The 23025-nt window shown below is 40.7% G+C and overlaps 1 protein-coding gene across 1 annotated transcript; it reads left to right on the forward strand.

Annotated features, from left to right (window-relative positions):
* The first annotated feature begins 16071 nt into the window (after positions 1–16071).
* On the forward strand, positions 16072–22300 carry LOC120909001 (outer dense fiber protein 1-like). The gene is made up of 3 exons (XM_040320575.1): positions 16072–16238; positions 16817–16867; positions 22060–22300. Exons 1-3 carry the CDS (start codon positions 16136–16138, stop codon positions 22140–22142), a joined length of 237 nt encoding a protein of 78 aa, XP_040176509.1. The 5' UTR covers positions 16072–16135; the 3' UTR covers positions 22143–22300.
* Positions 22301–23025: the final 725 nt, after the last annotated feature.

Here is a 23025-nt window from a genome sequence, read left to right on the forward strand (position 1 = left end):
TATGTTTTTGAATTTCATAACTTGTTATATACTTAGCGAATTGTTGGTAATTTCAAACATACTAATATATTATTAGGAGGTTTAAAAAAATTGATGAAGGAGATATTTTCAAATTTATTTACAGATTAATGACAACGGCAATATTGGGGCAATTTACTCAAACTGCAGCACACATAATCTAGTGCAGTTTTGCATAGAAACCATTCAGCGTCTAACTTCACCGTGTTCACTTAAGCTTTGACAAAAAAACTTAGAAGTCGATTAGTTACTATGCACAGCTGCTCCGAATTCTGTGTGCACCAGTTTTAGTAAATCTTCCCCATGGTGTTTTATACACAGCATTAACATTTTAAAAATGTCCTTATGGTATTATGGTGATGTCTGAATATATTTTTAGGGCAGTAAAAGGTTTTAATTTGATATACCTTATCATATTCATGACAAAAAAATGTTTTTCCAAAATTTGTGTCTAATTTACTGTACATTTAGTTATCCAAAAGTCAACAAGCCTGGTCATCACCCTGTCCGCGATTAAAAGACACAATTTAAAAAGAAACTTTGGCTTGTGACAATAGTTTATTGTCATTAATAATGTATTCAGAGTAATAACTGCCCAATCACAAGGATATCTGGGAAGGTCGATTTACACCTGAAGACTGATAGTAGAGAGCTCTTGCCATACAGAACCTGGATTATTTTTTACATACTGTACATATCAAGCCAAAAATAAGCCTTAAACAAAAAAACACCCTTTTAAGCAAAGCCAGATGTATGTTTTCTATAGTTGAACCAACAAAAGTTAGTTGAAAAATTTGGAAAACAATCACAACATGATAAGACTTTGAGCCTTAAAGGGGAGACATTATTTGGAATGTATCTTCATATCCCCCCCAATCATAAAATGAAAAGCCTACTTTTCTTCATGCTTCAAATTCAGAAAGATGTATACATCACTTCCCAACTTTTTCACATTTCCATTTTCTGCATGAACAGCTTAGCTGCAGGTGTGTAGTTTCAAGCAGTGGTCTTCACAGGCAGCTGCTGCAGTCAATTAAAGTAGGTGGAAAGGCATATCAGCTCATATTGGCCAGTGAGAACATCCATTCCTAAGGGAACAATGCTGCCTCTGCTTGGGAGTCACTCAGGGCAGTATTGTAGCACAAGAAATGCCATTCTAGTTTGTAACTGGTAGGAGCATTAGGCTGAAATAAGTAAAAACAGCTAAGAGCCTGCAGCAAGTGTAGACCATTATTTATTGGATTTTAATTTTAACATACTCTTTAAGGTTTGGATATTCTTTAAGGTGACCTTGTTGTCCTTGGCGAACAAAACAAGAACAAAGCCAAAAAATTGCAGAGTGAGAAAATATAACCACAAGGGGGCATGTGAAACCAAAATGGAAAAACGTAAAATGAATGTATCAATGGTACACATGAAATTGAAAAGAGTCGATGAGCTGCTAGAAGGATATACACATCCGGAGTGATGTGAAAAGGGTAGAACAAACCAAGGAAATCCTTTAAAAGAGCGCTGCAACAAAAATTAGATGTTGGAGTCCCACAGTCCATGTAAAAGGAAATTTATTGAAAAACATGTTTCAAAGAACAAAGTCTCTGAGTTACCAGCTATATGATGTAACATATGCAGTATGCTATGTGAGCTGTTCCAAGATTATCGTGCAACACCAAACAGTTGAACACAACGCCAATACATGCACTAGAGCACTCCTGCTAAGCCAAGATCTCTCCCACTGGCAAGGTGTCTCATGTGTAGAAAACAAAACAGTTCTATTCAGGATCAATCGTGGACAGTGTGATGCCCTCTTACCATGACCCTGATGGATGTAAGGACTATCCGATGAACGGAAAGTTCAATCAGCCGTGGGTGGAAGGAAGCTGTCTGTCTTTACACTGTGGGCAGTGGGGACGCACGCTCCACTCGAGCAGCACAGGACGTCTCACTGACGCTGAACGGAGGGGCGGAAACAGGACTCGCAGAGTGCTGGTGCAGGATTGGATAGAAAATTGGAGGCTTGGCCCATACAAACTGGGTGGGCGGGATGCCGGGTTGGTGAGCCTGGAGCGATGTCTCAAGGAATCTGTATGGTGCGCGATGCGGCAATGTTACACAGGCTGCATAGGCTGGAAGCAGGAGATGATGAATGCTACAAACTAGGACGACATGTATCGGGTCAGAGCCCTTTGTCAGGTCAATAGAAAGTAGCATTGTGGGAATTATTTATAGGCAACAAGTGCATGTGGGATAGAACTTGGCTGAGCAGTGTGTGCTTAAAAAACTGTAAACAAAGCAACTGCAGACGATTTTTTGAAGAAACCATTAACAACACGTGGAAACAGTGTAAAACAGTAGAAGACATTAAAAAACATTAAAAAACATTAAGAAACACACAAGGCTAGCTGGATGGGATAGGAAGCTGGGGTGAACATAGAAATAAAAACATTGATAAAAATATTAAAAAGGATGATGAATATAATGATTAAAAAATTAGTAATCACCTAATGGTGTCTTCTATGGGGAAATTAATACTGTAAAAATACATTCATTACACAACTGTCACATGGAGTGATGATGATGAATAAATGCAGAGTATGCCAAGAGGAGATAGACCCTTATAACAGATTACTGTTATGTTCAACTGTTTGGTGTTGCACGATAATCTTGGAACAGCTCACATAGCATACTGCATATGTTACATCATATAGCTGGTAACTCGGAGACTCTGTTCTTTGAAACATGTTTTTCAATAAATTTCTTTTTACATGACTGTGGGACTCCAACATCTAATTTTTGTTGCAGCGCTCTTTTGAAGGATTTCCTTGGTTTGTTCTACCTTTTTGTCCTTGGCATAACCCAAAACAACATAGAAATATATAAATTCAAATTTCATTTTTAAAAACAATAGCAATAGACAGATCCAGTCAGCAGGGTAAAACAACATCCACCAATAACATGGTCTACTGCCTCCCACTGGTATTCCTCACAGTATATTTTTGCAGAAGTTATTTCTGCACATACATCCACAGACCTACTGTATACCATCTACAGAGGATGTGTACAACAGAAGATAGACCTGGAGTGTACGTAGTTGAAAAAATCCTGTTCCCCTCCTCCAGATGAGAGAATGCCCATGAAGACCCCTGCCTAGGTCAGAAATCAGGAAGCAATTGAATCAATGTAAAAAAAAAGTAAATACCTGCCTATCTATTTGCCAAATGCTAGCAGCATAAGGAATACAAATAATTCATGTTGATTGTGAGTGTTTAGTTATGCTTTTTTACAATTTACAGGTGTTCCCTATTACAGGATTGCCATACGGGGACATCTACCAATGTAAAAAAAATATTTTTAATATAATTCAGCAGTTGTTGGGTTACATAGCTGGTAAGGCTGAATAAAGACACCAGTCCATCTAGTGCAACCTGTGGTGTGTCTGTGTGAATGTGTGTGTTTATGTCAGTAGTAAATTCCATATTCCTGTATGTTGCAATCAGTAAGCTGACAATTTAATAATTTTTTTTAAGCTATCAAGGTTACCTGATGATACCACTGCTTGTGGAAGGGAATTCCACATCCTTATTGCTCTGGCAGTAAAGAATCCTCTATCAGTTTAAGGTTAAACCACTTATCTTCCAGTTTCAATGAATATCTCTTAAAACTCCCACCCACTGAAAAGTTTTTCCCTCTGCTAAGGTCATCTGTAAGGTATTTGTATAAAACTATCATATCTCGTCTGAAGCATTTCTTCTCCAGAGAGAATACGTTTAATGCTTGTAGTCTTTCCTCATATCTGAGGTCCTATAGTCCCTTTATTAGCTGTGTTGCCCTTCTCTGAACTCTCTCCAGTACCAGCACATCCCTCCTGAGGACTGGTGACCAGAACTGGATGGCATACTCAAGATGCGGCCAGACCAGAGTTAAGTGGATTGGTAGAATTATTGTTTTATCTCTGGAGTATATCCCCTTTTTAATGCATGCTAACATTCTGCTGGCTTTGCTTGCAGCAGCTTGGCATTGCATGCCATTGATGAGCCTTTCATCCACTGGAACCCACAGATCTTTTTACATCCTGGATTCCCTCAGTGTTTCTCCCCCTAGCAAGTAACTTGCATTAGTATTTTTAGCGCCCAAATGCAATACTTTACACTTTTCAACATTAAACCTCATTTGCCATGTAGTTGCCCAACCCATTATTTTATTTAGGTCTGCTTGTAAGGTTTCCTGTCCACATTGTGCTATGAAGTTTTTGCCCTTTTTAGCTTTGTATCGTCAGAAAACACTGAGATTGAGCTATTTATACGAAATTCTATATAATTTATGAATAAATTAAACAGAATTGGTCCCAGGACAGATCCTTGGGGGACCCTACTGACCACACCAGAACTTCCTAAATGCTCACTATTTATCACCACCTAATGGACATGCCCCTGTAACCAGTTTTCTATCCAGGTACATAAACTATGTTCCATGCAGACAGACCTCAGTTTGCAAAGTAAACGTTTATGGGGAACTATATCAAATAATTTTGCAAATTTCCACAGGCCTACCTTTATCTAGATGGCAACTCACTTCCTCATAGAATGTTAATAGATTGGTCTGGCAGGAATGATTCTTCATGAATCCATGTTGATTACTACTAATGATACTGTTTCAATCAGCAAATTCTTGGATATAGTCCTTTATCATCCCATCCAATAGTTTACAAACTATTGATGTTAAACTGACTGGTCTGTAGTTTTGGGGGGTATATCTTGGACCTTTTTTAAATATTGTCAAAACTGGCTTTTCTCCAATCAGCTGGTTCCATTCCAGTCAGTAAACTGTCCATAAAAATTAGGAACAGCGGTCTGGCTATCACCTGACTGAGTTCTTTAAGGACTATTGGGTGTAAGCCATCTGGTCTTTGTGATTGGTTTGTGTTAAGTTTTTCAAGTCCATTTAAGACACTGGCTTCTGTTAGTCACAAGGGTGCATTCTGTGAAGTTTTATCAACAATACAGTCTTGGTTACCATAGCCCCCTTTTCCTTTCTGAAAACTGAGAAGAATGCATTTAAAACTGTTGCCTTCTTCTTGTCTTTTGTAACCATTCCCTTTAAAATTTCAAACAGGCACTTATTCAGGTATGCAGACTGGGTGGCCAGGCAAAGGAAGGCAGTGAATAAGCTGCACCCTTGCTGTCAACTAGGGATGAGCTTCGAGTTCGAGTCAAACTCATGTTCGACTCGAACATTGCCTGTTAGCCTGTTCGGTGAACAACAAACAATTAGGGGTTTGTTCGCAGGAAATTCGAAAAGCTGCGGAACACCCTGTTAAAGTCTATGGGAGAAATCTAAAGTGCTAATTTTAAGGGCTAATATGCAAGTTATTGTCCTAAAAAGTGTTTGGGGACCCGGGTCCTGTCCCAGGGGACATGTATCAATGCAAAAAAAAAAGTTTTAAAAACGGCTGTTTTTTCGGGAGCAGTGAATTTAATAATGCTAAAAGTGAAACAATAAAAGTGAAATATTACTTTAAATTTCGTACCTAGGGGGGTGTAAAGTTAGCATGTGAAATAGCGCATGTTTCCAGTACTTAGAACTGTCCCTGCACAAAGTGTCATTTCTGAAAGGAAAAAAAGTATTTTAAAACCAGACTTGCGGCTATAATGAATTGTCGGCTCTGGCAATTCACAGCGAATTCATTCATAAAAAATAAATAAATAGCGTGGGGGTCCCCCCAAATTCCGTTACCAGGCCCTTCAGGTCTGGAATGGATATTAAGGGGAACCCCGCTGTCAATATAAAAAAAAATTACGTGGGGTTTCCCCCAAATATCCATTCCAGACCCTTCAGGTCTGGTGTGGATTTTAAGGGGAACTCCACCCCAAATTTTTAAAAAAATGGCGTGGAGTTCCCCCCAAAATTCAAACCAGACCCCTTATCCGAGCACGTTAACCTGGCCGGCCGCAGAAAAGAGGGGGGACAGAGTGCGGCCCCCCTCTCCTGAACCGTACCAGGCCACATGCCCTCAACATGGGGAGGATGTTGATGGGGACAAGGGCCTCATCCCCACAACTCTTGCCGGGTGGTTGTGGGGGTCTGCGGGCGGGGGGCTTATCAGAATCTGGAAGACCCCTTTAACAAAGGGGACCCCCAGATCCTGGCCCCCCCTATGTGAATAGGTAATGGGGTACATTGTACCCCTACCATTTCAAGAAGGAAGTGTAAATAGTTGGAAAAACACACACACACACACGGTAGAAAAAAGTCCTTTATTAATAAAAAAAAATGAAAAAACTCCAGCGGTGATAATCCACTGGTTCCCAGGTTCCTGTTCCAACGTTGTCTGTTTCAAGCGACGGGTGCGGGTGATCTCCGATCCAGCGATGAGAAGATCCATCCATCCAGAGTGCAGTATCGCCGACCTCCTCTCACCGCTGGACACAGCCCAGCGAATGACGCGGGTGAAGCTGTGACATTTCTTATATATGGGAGGCGGGGCCACCCATCATGTGACCCCGCACCCTCTGACGCACCCTCTGCTACGTCACTGGGGAAAAGAAAACAATGTGTAGCGCTTAAACCATGTAAATTATAACAATATCAAATATACAGAAACAAGTCTCCTGCGCTCTGGTATTTTCAGGAAGTGCTATGGGGTGGTGCAGTTCAATTAAAAGTTATCTTCTAGAGACTTGCAGCCCTCCTCAGAATCGTGGGAATTCATAAAACTATAAAAGAGAAAAAAAAGAGCGGAGGGCGCACCGACCTAGTGTGATACTGATAAAATGAATTTATTCAAATATTAAAATCAATGGTTATACTCACAAAATTGGAATTAAAATCAGGCTTTAAAAATAGTGCAGCAGATATCCAGCAACATCAGTGGAACACGGTATTCGTTTGAACCAACAGTCAATGTTACAGCTGACGCGTTTCAGGGGCACACCCCTTTCTTCAGAGCTTCATGGTCTGCAGTGCAGACCATAAAGCTCTGAAGAAAGGGGTACGCCCCTGAAACGGTCGGTGCGCCCTCCGCTCTTTTTTTTCTCAATTATAACAATATACCTGGATAAATAACAATGTGGATTATACTTAAATAAGATTGCATGTGCAATATATCAGAAAGTGTCCATGTGATTAGACCAAACCAAGAAAACACACAATCATCATTAGTGATCACAATAACAATGATGATAATATTAATGATCTCAACAAATGTTAAAAAAATGTTTGTTTGTTTTTTTATATAAAATTAGTCCATAGAAAGAGTATTTACACCCGGTGAAAAAATAAATCTATGTAGAAGATATTACTGTCTTCCTTAAAGTGATGATGCACCTCCACCAGTGTGAATATCAGCTTACCAGAAATGGTGGACTTGTGGGGACATATGTCACCAGAAGTCAGACAAGGCTTTGGAATAACATTCCAGGGTCTTGAAGATATAGACTGGATAATGGACTCATCAAGTGCTTCTGATACCAGGCAGCTTCAAAGGAAAATTGAGTTTGGCAAAAAAGATTCCTGAGCAGTACCTCTCCAAGTAGTATCTATGGTGTTTTAGGAGAAAGAAGAGAAGGGTGGCCACATAGCGTAAAATTGTATGATACAAAATGTATTTTAAAACAGCAAATACACTCACATGCAGGCTGTGGATATCAAACGTGTGTACACAGATGAGGTGGCAGTGGAAGCGACCCAACGCATTTCGTATGAGAATACTTCATCTGGGGTGTTGCTCCACTGTTGCCCCCTCAATTTTATAGCAATGACTAATAATTCACCCAATCAAAATGAAAATCGAACTCACCGATGCAGACGTCTAGAGATGACGTACGGAACTTCAATGTCAACTCCACATACGACGTGACACCGCGGAAGTGAAGAGAAGTCAGTGCAGGCCCGCGCATCACGTGACTATCACGTGTATGCAAGCCAGGCCTCATACTGAAATGAGGAAATGCGTTCCATGATGGATATTAAACCAAATTTCGGCTGAAAGGAACGCAAATCAAAAAATGATTGGGGACAAAAAATAAAATGTTGTATATATATTTAAGCATATGCACCCGAGTGTATTGATTAAAAACATGAGGCAATAAAAAACATTAATATAATTAGAATTGCATTGGGCAACAATAACGGTTGACATCTTCTGATGTATGTACAACCATGTAAATATACGTCATTAATTAGAGGATCAATCTAAACTCATGGCGATATAATAAGATTGATCCTCTAATTAATGACGTATATTTACATGGTTGTACATACATCAGAAGATGTCAACCGTTATTGTTGCCCAATGCAATTCTATTTATATTAATGTTTTTTATTGCCTCATGTTTTTAATCAATACACTCGGGTGCATATGCTTAAATATATATACCAAATTTTCTTTTTTGTCCCAATCATTTTTTGATTTGCGTTCCTTTCAGCCGAAATCTGGTTTAATATCCATAATGGAACGCATTTCCTCATTTCAGTATGAGGCCTGGCTTGCATACACGTGATAGTCACGTGATGCACGGGCCCGCACTGACTTCTCTTCACTTCTGCGGTGTCACGTCGTATGTGGAGTTGACGTTGACGTTCCATACGTCATCTCTAGACGTCTGCGTTCCACACGTCCACTCTGCCCACAGGAGAGAGCGCGATCCTATTGGACGCGCTCTCAGCAAACATCGCTGTGTATAATTACCACGTTCAGCGGGTGCTACGTATGTTTGCTGCAATCCCGGACTAGCGTATGCACTATGGGATCGATTTTGTGGATCGGTTTAATCCAGCCATAATCCACTTCCGGTATTCCGGACTAATGCTGTTTATCCCAAAACGAGGCTTGAAACACACGCCGCCCTTCCATGCTTTTCGAAACCGGAAGTGGCCTGTCACCATTCCCTGTCATGGCGGTGAGTTAGATTTTCATTTTAATTGGGTGAATTATTGTTCATTGCTATAAAATTGAGGGGGCAACAGTGGAGCCACACCCCAGATGAAGTATTCTCATACGAAACGCGTCGGGTCACTTCCACTGCCACCTCATCTGTGTACACACGTTTGATATCCACAGCCTGCATGTGAGTGTATTTGCTGTTTTAAAATACATTTTGTATCATACAATTTTACGCTATGTGGCCACCCTTCTCTTCTTTCTCCTAAAACACCATTGATACTACTTGGAGAGGTACTGCTCAGGAATCTTTTTTGCCACACTCAATTTTCCTTTGAAGCTGCCTGGTATCAGAAGCACTTGATGAGTCCATTATCCAGTCTATATCTTCAAGACCCTGGAATGTTATTCCAAAGCCTTGTCTGACTTCTGGTGACATATGTCCCCACAAGTCCACCATTTCTGGTAAGCTGATATTCACACTGGTGGAGGTGCATCATCACTTTAAGGAAGACAGTAATATCTTCTACATAGATTTATTTTTTCACCGGGTGTAAATACTCTTTCTATGGACTAATTTTATAAAAAAAATATATATATATATATTTTTAAAATTTTTTGAGATCATTAATATTATCATCATTGTTATTGTGATCACTAATGATGATTGCGTGTTTTCTTGGTTTGGTCTAATCACATGGACACTTTCTGATATATTGCACATGCAATCTTATTTAAGTATAATCCACATTGTTATTTATCCAGGTATATTGTTATAATTTACATGGTTTAAGCGCTACACATTGTTTTCTTTTTCCGTTTTTGCTTTTTTATTCAAAATCAGCCGTGTTAGCAGCTGTATATTTTAGGCAGCGCAGTATATACCAATATTTCCATACGTCACTGGGGAAGCCCAGGAAGGGGGAAGACTGGGCTTACCCAGTGACGTAGCAGAGGGTGTGTCAGAGGGGGTGGGGTCACGTGATGGGTGGCCGCGCCTCCCCTATATAAGAAATGTCAAAGCTACAGCGCGTCATTCGCCAGGTTAACGTGCTCGGATAAGGGGTCTGGTGTGAATTTTTGGGGGAACTCCACGCCATTTTTTTTTTAAATTTGGGGTGGAGTTCCCCTTAAAATCCACACCAGACCTGAAGGGCCTGGTAATGGAATTTTGGGGGACCCCCACGCTATTTTTTTTTTTTTTTATGAATGAATTCTCTGTGAATTGCCAGAGCCGACAATTCATTATAGCCGCAAGTCCCTTTTTTAAATGCCTTTTTTCCCTTTCAGAAATGACACTTTGTGCAGGGACAGTTCTAAGTACGGGAAACATGCGCTATTTCACATGCTAACTTTACACCCCCCCCCCCCCAGGTACGAAATTTAAAGTAATATTTCACTTTTATTGTTTCACTTTTAGCATTATTAAATTCACTGCTCCCGAAAAAACGTCCGGTTTTAAAACTTTTTTTTTTCATTGATACATGTCCCCTGGGGCAAGACCCAGGTCCCCAAACACTTTTTAGGACAATAACTTGCATATTAGGCTTTAAAATTAGCACTTTAGATTTCAAACGTTCAAGTCCCATAGACTTTAACAGGGTTCTAAAGTTCACACGAACATTTGGTGTGTTCGCAAGTTCTGGTGCGAACCGAACAGGGGGGTGTTCAGCTCATCCCTACTGTCAACACTTGCAAGGCACTGTGTCCTCAACAACTCAGAAGGGTTTGTAGGGGGAAGGAGACTTAAAGGCACCTGGAACCCTCCTTTATAACAATAGAGCCCCCATATATCCACTGTTATATACGTTGTAGAAGAGCCTGATATGTAAAGGGGGACCTGTCTCATACAGACTCGGCTCAAGGACCACTGATGTTGCGACAGTGGGCACGAGAACGCGGTGAGGTAAGAGTGCCTCTAAGATCTTCGGTTGGTTGCTGAGGTGTGTGGCAGGTGTGTCACCAGAGTTGGGCTGGATAGGTGAAGCCCAAGTTGTCCTCCTGATTGGCTCCTGTACTAGCTTCTGTAATTGGCAGGGGAGGGAGACGAGCGGGTGGATGCCTGTAAGTGAGAGCCACTTGCATTACAGTCAGTGAAGAGAAAAGGGAAGGGGGGATATCCCCCGCAGAGCTGACAGGTGCGCTCTCCCTCAGTGGAGAGCCTGTGTACTTGGGGCAGCCAGCTTGCCAAGGCTGCAGGAATTGCGGGACACCCGATACACAGTAATCAAGCACAGACCACAGGAACAGGTACATGGGTAAAGCTGATGACCAGACAGTAATGTACTAGTGCAGCTGCTGGACTTATATAGGCCATTTTGTGCCAGTGTGGATTGCTAACACGCATGTGCATAGGTCTTTGCATCTGCATGTGAATATGTGTGTATGTGTGTACATGCGCATATGTGTGCATCTGTGCCCAGCAAGACGGGCACCTGCAAGACTGCGCCTGCACATTGGCCTTTGCCTTGGAGCTTTGGTTGCGCTATGGCCAGCACGTCCCTGACAATCACCCTCCCATTGTGATGAGCACACTAGTACAATAGTGTCACTATTACTCATTCCAAAAAGTATCAAATATTATTAAAAAGGCACCCACACTGTGAAAAAGTAATTTATTCCAGAAAAGTCAATGTATGTCCCCGATGTAAAACCAACATCAATCATATCATGCAAGGATGTTGTCAAGAAGATGGAGTGCATGACCATGCCTGAAAATCTGGGCCTGGAAATGAGCATAGTGCAGCTATGATTCAGTACATAGTCAAGGCTGTGCATGCATCTGAGTGATGGTCAGTTTCTGGGAGTCATTTTCAGACCAGCATCCTGCCTACCTGTGTTTGACCTGGCTTGTCTCATTACTCTGCTTTATCCTAATTTCTTGTTGATCTTGGTTTGTGTCCTGGCTTTGTCCCCGCTGACTCCTGACCCAGAAGTGACGTCATCCCCGGCTGTGACCTCGAGAACTCCGTCCTCCTTCTACATCGCTCTGAGGTCGTTCGGTTCCCCCGTTGCTGCCGACAGAGGCAAGGAGCTACGGTGATCTCGTCCACCAGACATCAAGACACGAGCAACAACAGCCATACCCGGGATCAGAGTGGATGAAAAACCTTATAATGAAGCCTGTTATTTGGTTCTTTTTGTGAGTACATTACTTATTTGTTTTTAATTTCCAATAAATTACATTTTTACTACTCTCAGAAGGCGCCGCTTCTTCTTCCTTTGCTGCATTCCAGATTGCTCTTCATCTGTCAGCTGGCTGCCATCTTTGTGGAAGTTGTAGTTTTTGATGGACATTTTAAATGGACTAATGCATTTTCCATTTACCCTTTCCTGACAATCTATCTTTAACTACCTTCGCCCCTATAGGTTGTAAATTTACAACCATCAGGAGTGCGCTTAATCAGTTGGTTGTTCTTGTATCCCTTGCTGACCGGACTGCTGTAAGTAGGCGAGAGATAGAGAGACCGTCTCCCCCTTTCAGGTTGCATAGCCTCAGCCGCCCCAGCTGCTTGGCCCCTGGTTCCACAGCGTTGTCTCCCCGCCGGAGGAAACACCATAACTGAGGAGCTGGAGGGAGGATGAGGTTTAAATCTTGATTTGGAAGGCGGTGTTTCCTGAGAGGGGAAGAGCCTGTGTCTCTCTAAGGTGGCTGTCCTGAAAGACGAACAGGGAAAATATATCATAACAAATAATAATAAAAAACAGTAAATTATCATGTACAAACATTAAAATGTAAATACAGAATATAGATATATAATAATAATAATAATAATACCAATGATCATAACATTATAAAATAATATCTAATATGCATATAATAATGCAATTATGTTGACTGAACAGATTTAAGTAGGCTACTACGGCAAGGGGACCAAAAAGGGGGGAACAAAATGGGGGAAAGAACACAAGACACCAAGACCAGATATTCTTATTGATGCACAATGTCTTGTTTTAATACTCTGCAAAATAACTTCTTTAGTCTTCTCCAACATCATTGTATTTTACTGCTTTTCGCATGTGGTGTTTTGTATGCCACTGACTAGTGTATGTTTTCCTATGGCATTTTGATTGTGAGAGGCTAATCCACAATAAAGAATAAAAAAATTAGCATGGGTACCTGCACACTGCCATAGGGTACATATACCAGTGTAAAGAAAAGTTTTTAATACCATTCAGCAGGCGTTCGTTTTGCCTTAAGCCTCGTACACACGATCGGATATCTGATGGAATCTAATGCGATGGATTTTTTCGTTGGATATCCGATGAAGCTGACTTTCATCAGTCTTGCCTACACACCATCAGTAAAAAATCAGAACGTACCAAAACGCGGTGACGTAAAACACTACAACGTGCTGAGAAAATGAAGTTCAATGCTTCCGAGCATGCGTCGACTTGTTTCTGAGCATGCGTAGATTTTTGACCGATGGACTTCCACACAGACGATCGTTTTTTTATCCATAGGAAAAATGTAAAACATGTTCTATTTTTTTTCTCAGATGGAAAACAAACCAATGGGACCCACACACGATCAGTTTGTCCGATGAAAACAGTCAATCGGTCTGTTTTCATCAGACAAACCGATCGTGTGTACAGGGCTTTAGAGTTCCAACTAAGCCTTTATCCAGACAAGCAGACTGGGTGGCCTGCAAGGGGAAGGCAGTGAGTAAGTTGCCCCCCTTCCTGAACCAGGCCAGGTTGCATGCCTATGAAAAAATTTGAGGGGTTCAATGCAAGCCTCCCCCCCTTGTAATGTACCTTGTATCAATGACCCACAACAGTGGGAGAAAGCTCAGTTTGGCCAGGTGACTCGCTCTAGGAAGAGTCCTGGTGGTTCCAAACTTCTTCCATTTAGGGATGATGAAGGCCACTATGATAATTGTGACATTTAATGCTGCAGACATTTTTTTTATACCATTCCCCAGATCTGTGCCTCAATACAATCCAGTCTTGGAGGTCTACAGACAATTCCTTGGACTTCATGGCTTGATTTGTGCTTTGACATGCACTGTTAAAACCCTCCATTACAGGTAAGCCTAGATTAAGGCTTACCTGTAGGTGTTTGCAATATCTCCTAAACCTACATGGTTTTGGAGGTATTTTCCACAAAGAATGCACCATTGTCTACGGCGCATGCACGCCCTAGACAGCGGCGCAGGCTCACTGAGAATGCCGGTTTTATTTATGGATAATGCCGGCTTTGACGGCTCCTGCGCGCATGTGCAGAGTGACGGCATCGCCGCTCCGGCCAATCACAGCGCCGGAGCAGAGATACCCAGAAGTAACCTCTGGGAGATATGTCTGTGGCTGGAGGGGAAGACGAGGACAGCTTTGGGGGCTTCGTAAATGCATAATGAGCTAGTATGCTAGCCATACTAGCTCATTATGCCTTTGTCTTGCATGTTTTTATTTAAAAAAATAAACATTTTTGGTTTTACAACTGCTTTAACTGTGGGACCTTATATAGACAGGTGTGGGCCTTTCCAAATTATGTCCAATCAACTGAATTTACCACAGGTGGACTCCAATTAAGTTGCAGAAACATCTCAAGGATGATCAGTGGAAACAGGATGCACCTGAGCTTAATTGCGAGTGTCATGACAAAGGCTGTGAATACTTAAGTACATGGGATATTTTAATTTTTTTATAAATTTTCAAAGATTTCAAACAATCTTTTTCACATTGTCATTATGGGGTATTGCTTGTAGAATAATGACTTTAATCCATTTTGGAATAAGGTTGTAACATAACAAAATGTGGAAAAAGTGAAGCGATGTGAATACTTTCCGGGTGCACTGTATGTTTCAACGGCCATTACTCACTTGTAATACATATAACACTAATTTACAGAATAAATCCACTTCTTCAGCACCAACATGAAAGGGATTTTGCTATGATAAGATGTTTACTGGTCCAAATCCTTGTTACAGGCCCTACTAGAAGAGCAAAGCTGACAATAATTAATTAGGGGACATTTGGATTAACTTTGGTTACAAGTGTTCTGAAAACTATTTTTAAAACCCAAGACACCCGTTTAACATCCGGGCAGTGTCATTGGGTGGAGCTCCAACCGCAAAGACAAGCCTTAACAGCATGTAGATATAATAGACACAGGGCAGATTCTTGGCCTTCAAAGGTCCTGTTCCTCTCTTTACCTTCATCCTTTGCAGATCACATCTTACACCATCAAACAATGAATCACTTTTCTAAAGCTGGATATACACTGGGTGGTAGTTTTTTTTTTTTTCAGCCTGTTGGGGGTTTGAAAAAATCTTCCAGTGTACACCCAGCTTTAAAAACCGCAATCCCTTAAAAACTCACATATTCCCACATTTACACAATGTGGATGCAGAAATCTTCCCTACAGCATCATTGTACCCTAACAGCGGTAGCTTCCCCCCCCCCCTGTCAGAATACATAGATCAGTGCTGCACCCGTTGGCTGCAACGGCTGATCGATTGCTGGTTTTCCAGCAAGCACATTTGACAGAAGCCTGTCTAATGACCAAATTCTATTGAACAGAGAGGGCCACACACGCATGGAAATTTAGCTGACTCTTGCTGAACTGGACACATTTTCTATGCGAATATACCCAGCCTAACTCAGTTGTGAATGTAAATTTAAATCCAAGGTATCGAGGTCGGTAAGCGGCAGACTCTATCAGCAAAGTATTTAGTTTACTTCTGTCATAAAGTTGAAGTACAAAGGTTTCCATTGCTGGCCTCTTTCTGAAAATTATAATTGTCAGACTTTATTTGTCTTTGTTATGCTGACCATGCACTGTAACATGAGTGTAAACGAAGGACACCTAATGATTTGATTGAATAAGTAAGACCCCCATATGCAGCCATGTTTACCTTTTGGGTAATATCGCACATGTCTCAATATCAATGTCCTCATATGAGCCACATTCTGCAATATACTGTAAATATTACTACTACAATTTTTCAATTTGCACTCTAACACATAATCAAAATTAAACTATGCGTCAGTATATAAAACAATTAAATTATAGAGTGTAAGGAAATAGCAAAGTGCTGAATAAACACCAAACAAATTAGTAAATGATAAGTACCTGTAAGTGGATAGTTTTTAAACACCTTGTAAATTTCTTGTGACCAGTCAGTGGGGAATGTGTTCTAATTTTACCTCCACTTACAGTATATATAAAAAGGTGCCATCATACACTGTTCAAACAACCCAAAACATTCTCCAAGAAGGAAACCAAACTTAAAAGCAGATATGTCTGGAATCAAAGGAAAATGTGTTGTCCAGAAGATTCAATGCCAAGATCCATGCAACCCTTGCCAAAACGTAGTAGTCTGCAAAGATCCATGCCAAGATCGTAAGTGTTATATGTATAAATTACTGTACATAGTTTTTGCAATGCGTAACTGTTTGTGTTATAAATATTTTATCAGTAACTGTAGTTTAGCTTTAGCTGGACTTTATGTTCTTTTTAAGCAAAATGTTTTATTGCCAGGAAAAAATATGGCTTAGAATATATTTTGTGTGTGGTTACATGGCTTACAATATCATAGCATCTTAAAATAAGCTGGAAGATTAGTTAGATTGTCCATGATATGAAATATACATGACATGGTGAGCAGAATAATTTTAATATGTTACTAGAGTCTACTATAAGCCTCAGCCAGGTAAAATAAGGTCAGATTTTCTGATTTCACTTACTGAGGGATCCTTCCTGTCCCTAAGAAGCAAAAAAGTTAGTTGCACAAGACAGAATCATGTAATGGCGGTGGTAATATCACTCAAACATATGGTGCAGTAGTTTAATAAATCTCAGGTTACGTATAAATTGAGTAGGCTTTACTACAGTTGCAATTATTTTCAGATAGCTTTAAATGTTCATTGGTTGATTTTATCTGTCTGCTGATTTTTTTTTATGTGTTTGTATTTCTTCAGCATGTAAACCTCACCACCACCACCATGGCACCGTCCATGTTCGCCAGCAAGGTACAGAACAATAAAATGTTTTGGGGTATTTAAGATAATGGATGAATTGTATATATTTAATGAATAAGACAATCCCCTCGGCAAAGGGTGATTTTTAGCTCTGGTGTACACAGATCACAAACAGTGCACATTTCAGTGTTTCTTATATAGGTGGCTTATAAATGAACATATGTTTTTACTTGATAATGGGGAAAAATATGCAAAGAATTAAGTATCACTGATTATATAATTTATTTTTGTCCAACATACCACCAAATGTGATAACTAGAATTTTTTTTTTGTATTGGGTGGGCTCCTGCGCTGTATGGGATAAAAGTGAAGGGGAGTGGGCCAGAGAAAGGGACAGTGGGGTAAGTGGGCGTGAATACTGCAGCAAACACCAAGAGTGTTGTCCTCTCAAGACAAAAGAATTGATACTGTGTAGATGTGGAAGTGTCTGCGCTGTACAAAAACTGAACTATAAGGGGGATATAAAAATAAAAAAGGAGGGGAGTGAAGTGACAAAAAATCCGTGGACAGTGGGCCGTGAGATAATAAATATATTGACACAGTGGGGGTGACCCACAATAAGACGTGAAGTAAGTGTGGTCTAGCCTAAACAGTGTGTCAAAAACACGTATAAGGAATCTTCAAATTATCAATGATAAGTGAACAGTTCAAACAAAAAACTTCCCAAGCAATTAATAGAAATAAACAAAAATCCGATTTGGTAAAGCTTGAAAAAAAGGGAAAAAGTCTTGTGGACAGTTATCTAGTACAGTCCAACAAACAAATAAAGTGACTAATAAATAGATAAGTGAAAGAAATTAAATTATATATCACACTCAGGTGCATGGAGGTGCGTGCTTGGGTAGGTTCACACAACGTGTACCCTTCACCAATAGTGAATCAGAAGGCTTACCTCTCTGCTCACATACAAACCCTGAGACAATCACTGTACCAGCAGGATGTTGACTGGATCTCTGCTTATCTCGATCGTGGTGCATATATATAGAGATAATGGTGTAAAAGTTGTAGCTTTGTCTTCTTACAGGCAATAAGTAGACATAGTGCCCAAAATAAGTAGTGGCTGATTGTCCACTTACACTACTTACAAAAGTGTATGAGGAGCGTGTGCTTATCTCCACGAGCGCCGAGCTCGTATCCCAAAATTCTTCCAGCTGTCAGTCTCTCTTTAACAACATATGAGCCGTCCGCTCATGATGAGATGTATGGGCGGGGATGGAAGAAGAGAGGGGGGGCACATCGCATAAACCAGGCAGCAAATGAATTTAATAAAACAAAAAAGTAGGTAAAAGACTCACATGGGGCAGTCTCAGGGCGGTCCCGTAGCAACGAACGCCGCGCTCGTCCACCGTCCGTCAGATGCTGCTCCTACTGTGTACTCTGTGTTTCCCGACGCGTATTCGTCACACCACGTGACTTCATCAGGGGATATTCCCCTGATGAAGTCACGTGGTGTGACGAATACGCGTCGGGAAACACAGAGTACACAGTAGGAGCAGCATCTGACGGACGGTGGACGAGCGCGGCGTTCGTTGCTACGGGACCGCCCTGAGACTGCCCCATGTGAGTCTTTTACCTACTTTTTTGTTTTATTAAATTCATTTGCTGCCTGGTTTATGCGATGTGCCCCCCCTCTCTTCTTCCATCCCCGCCCATACATCTCATCATGAGCGGACGGCTCATATGTTGTTAAAGAGAGACTGACAGCTGGAAGAATTTTGGGATACGAGCTCGGCGCTCGTGGAGATAAGCACACGCTCCTCATACACTTTTGTAAGTAGTGTAAGTGGACAATCAGCCACTACTTATTTTGGGCACTATGTCTACTTATTGCCTGTAAGAAGACAAAGCTACAACTTTTACACCATTATCTCTATATATATGCACCACGATCGAGATAAGCAGAGATCCAGTCAACATCCTGCTGGTACAGTGATTGTCTCAGGGTTTGTATGTGAGCAGAGAGGTAAGCCTTCTGATTCACTATTGGTGAAGGGTACACGTTGTGTGAACCTACCCAAGCACGCACCTCCATGCACCTGAGTGTGATATATAATTTAATTTCTTTCACTTATCTATTTATTAGTCACTTTATTTGTTTGTTGGACTGTACTAGATAACTGTCCACAAGACTTTTTCCCTTTTTTTCAAGCTTTACCAAATCGGATTTTTGTTTATTTCTATTAATTGCTTGGGAAGTTTTTTGTTTGAACTGTTCACTTATCATTGATAATTTGAAGATTCCTTATACGTGTTTTTGACACACTGTTTAGGCTAGACCACACTTACTTCACGTCTTATTGTGGGTCACCCCCACTGTGTCAATATATTTATTATCTCACGGCCCACTGTCCACGGATTTTTTGTCACTTCACTCCCCTCCTTTTTTATTTTTATATCCCCCTTATAGTTCAGTTTTTGTACAGCGCAGACACTTCCACATCTAGAATTTTTTTTTTCATTATTTGTGCTTACAAAAGCATTTTACCTTTCTAATGCCTTGAACACACGATGGGTTTTCCCGTCGGAAAAACTGCCATGTTTTCCTTTGGCTGGGAAAACCGGCCATGTGTATGCTCCTTAGCAGTTTTCCCGACACACGGCCGGTTTTCCCGACCAAAGCTCTCAGGCAGCTTTCCTGTCGGGAAAACTGGCCCTGTGTACACAGGGAAAAGTGACCGAGCCGGTTCTCGGTTTTCCCCTCGGGTTTCCCGGCGGTCTTTTGACCGCCGAGAAACCCGATCGTGTGTACAAGGCATAACACCTTTGTGAACTTTCTCCATTCCACCTGTATTGAAATGAAAAGTCATTCACATTCTTCACAAGTATGTAGCAATGCTACAACCTTTTCCTACGAATCGCAACACAGTGGGTAAAAATAGTAAAGTTTTAAATCACTATAGCTCTGATACATTATAACAACGTGGATTGAAACATACCTGCACATAATCTTAAAAATTAGGTGGTTGGTACGCCTTGCCAAAAGGACCCTAATATGAATTGTTTTGCAAACCTCTATTTTAACACATTGTAAATTATATGAATTCATTAATCACAATTAAATTGCACTCTTCATCTGCCGTCTATAGATTAAGACCTCATACACACGATAGGTTAACCAGAGGACAACGGTCTGATGGACCGTTTTCATAGGTCCAAACCGATCATGTGTGGGCCCCATAGGTTATTTAACCAGAGGTTAAAAAAAAGCCAACTTGATTTAAATTTAACCTATGGATTCCTAACCGATGGGAAAAAAAAACGATCGTTTGTAGGCACAACCATCGGTTAAAAATCCATGCATGCTCAGAATCAAGTCGATGCATGCTTGGAAGCATTGAACTTCTTTTTTTTCAACACGTCGTTGTGTTTTACGTCACCGCGTTCTGACACAATCGTTTTTTTAACCGATGGTGTGTAGGAACCATCAGTCAGCTTCATCGGTTAACCTATGACAACGGTCCATCAGACCGTTCTCATCGAATGGACTGATCGTGTGTATGAGGCTTTAAATCAGGGGTCTTCAAAGTATGGCCCTCCAGTTGTTCAGGAACTACAATTCCCATCATGCCCAGTCATGTCTGTGAATGTCAGAGTTTTACAATGCCTCATGGGATGTGTAGTTCCGCAACAGCTGGAGGGCCGTAGTTTGAGGATCCCTGCTTTAAATGCTCAGCTATGTTACCAGGAAAATTATAGAGTTAATCTATATGGCAGCTGTGAACTAGGAGATGCACATCTCTGCCTTCTGATAGATCTGTGACTGTTATCACAGCCACAGGACTCAGACTAAATGATCAGGATCTAGCCCTCGATCACACTGATGGTGGGTTTGAAATCGTGCAATTTCAAACCCAGTGCAAGCTTGGGGGCGATTTGAAAGACATATATGTGTAGGTTCATGCACAGATGTGTATTGAAATCAACAGGAGTAGTGCAGAAACTACTTTTGGGAATCTGTGCGGGGCCGCAAAATCGGCGTTGCACCGATTCGGACAATGCTGTTGCCGGCAATAGGCTCAGATTTGACATGTCAATCAGCCCAATGTGAACAGGGGCTATTTTTTTTATCATGTGATCATCATGACAACCATTCATGATGGCATCTGGATGTTTCAAAATGTGTACGTGTGCACTAAGGGTGCAGTGTTAGATAACATTACAGTTCGTAAAGAAAAACAAATACATTTGATTAAAACTGCTATGGAAATTAAACATATTTTTTTACATTTTGGCTGTTTGTCATCTTGTAATAAATACAGAGCAAAGTATTTAATAAAACAGTAGATGTAATAGGTCCTTAAAGTAGAACTATAGACAAAACCTTTCTGTTAATTTTGAATAGAGTAAAAGAGTTATAACCCCTGTCAGATTTTTTACATCATCTGTGTCTAATAGCAGAGATTTCCTTTTACTTCCTGCCCCATGGCCAAACAAGAAGTGAGAGGAAATCCCTGAAAATTAAGGGAATTTATTGGGGATTCCCCTTTTACCAGAACTAGTGTCCCCATTGGAAGATTTACTCTCTATTACTTTTTCGGGGACAACCCGATTTTGTTTGATTTTCTTTTACTTTCATTTTCAATGATAATGGTAAACAGGGGGGGCACAGACAGCAATACAAAGTCACAAGCATTCTAACCCATCTGTAATCTATCCAAAACGAAAAAATAAAGTTTTTTCTCTACTTATACTTTAAAGTGATTGTAAAGGCTCCTCATTGGCTCAGACACAGCAGCATTTGTTCTCATGGCTGTAAATCACAGCCAGTGAGGGGGGAGCAGGGTGGATCTGAGCCCTGTTCTTTGTGTCCTATGGGCTCAAAAGCGAGCATGTACGAATGCCCCCAGAGCAAGCGGCTTGCTCTGGGGGCATTGCTCAAGGAGGAGCCAGCAGTGCCAGCAAGGGACCCGAGAAAAGGAGGATCAGGGCTGCTCTGTGCAAAACCTTTTCACAGAGCAGGTAAATATAACATGTTTGTTATTTAAAAAAATCCTGCCTTTAATATCACTTTAAACAATGTAAAAAATATTCAGGTAGGCAAATTATTTAGAATTATTGTTAAGTGAACCAATACATACTGACACTGCTCATTTTGTTCTAAACATTTAAGCTTCAGTGGCCTCTGATCATGAAGGGGTTAGGATGTAATATATGACTAATGAAGTTTTTTTTTTTCTTGGCAGATCCATGCAATCCATGCAATCCTTGTGTTGTCCCCTGTTGTCCTGATCCTTGCGACCCTTGCCAGGGCCAAGGGCGTTTCTGATGTGATAAATGAAGACGTCATGTTTGTGTCTAAAATCTGAGCTACTCATTTACTTCTCTGCAAAATAAACCACACTCCTCTCATTGTATGATGTTAAATACTGCATCTTTTTGTCTCTGGTTAAATGATCCTACTCAATAAAAAATCTTAGCAACTGATATGTTTTTGCATTTTATCATTGGTTCTATACTTAATAAATTGTCAGTTTTATCAAACACAGTATTAGGAAGAAAAAAATATGACCCCTGAAGACGTTGGTGTGTACCAATGAAACCGGTAGGGGGCTTGATTGTGATACGTCATTTCCGCCGCGTTTCCTTGCACATGGATTTCTAGGCTGCAAGAATTTTCTGTTTTTATCTGTTTTTTGGAATATAACTGTGACATACTTCACTATGGAATCCCTTTCTTTTTATTTTTTCCCACTAACCATTGGACAACTCCCATTAACGCTGGGATCATTGCTGAATATACCCATATGTGCTTTATGACTACCTGTAATAGGGGTCATGGAAGTCTGGTGAGTAGGATGTGTGACAGGTGATGGTGGTGGAATATATTTCAGTCAAATTTACCTACTGTCCAGCAGGGATTTTAAGATTGTGTACACTATCTGAAGAAGTTGATACATTGTCGGAAGACTTTGATACATTGTTTGATTATTCACTATTTGCACTACTGAACTTATTTTGTGTATGGACTTTTTATACACATATTATCATGTTGGTGCTCAGTTGAAATCACTTTTGCATGTTTGCACTTTATTAACCACTTCCTTACTGGGCACATAAACCCCCTTCGTGCCCAGACGAAATTTCAGCTTCTGGAACTGCGTCACTTTAACTGACATTTGCGCGGTCGTGCGACGTGGCTCCCAAACAAA

Source organism: Rana temporaria, chromosome 8 (assembly GCF_905171775.1).
Source record: "Rana temporaria chromosome 8, aRanTem1.1, whole genome shotgun sequence".
NCBI classification, from domain to species: domain Eukaryota; kingdom Metazoa; phylum Chordata; class Amphibia; order Anura; family Ranidae; genus Rana; species Rana temporaria.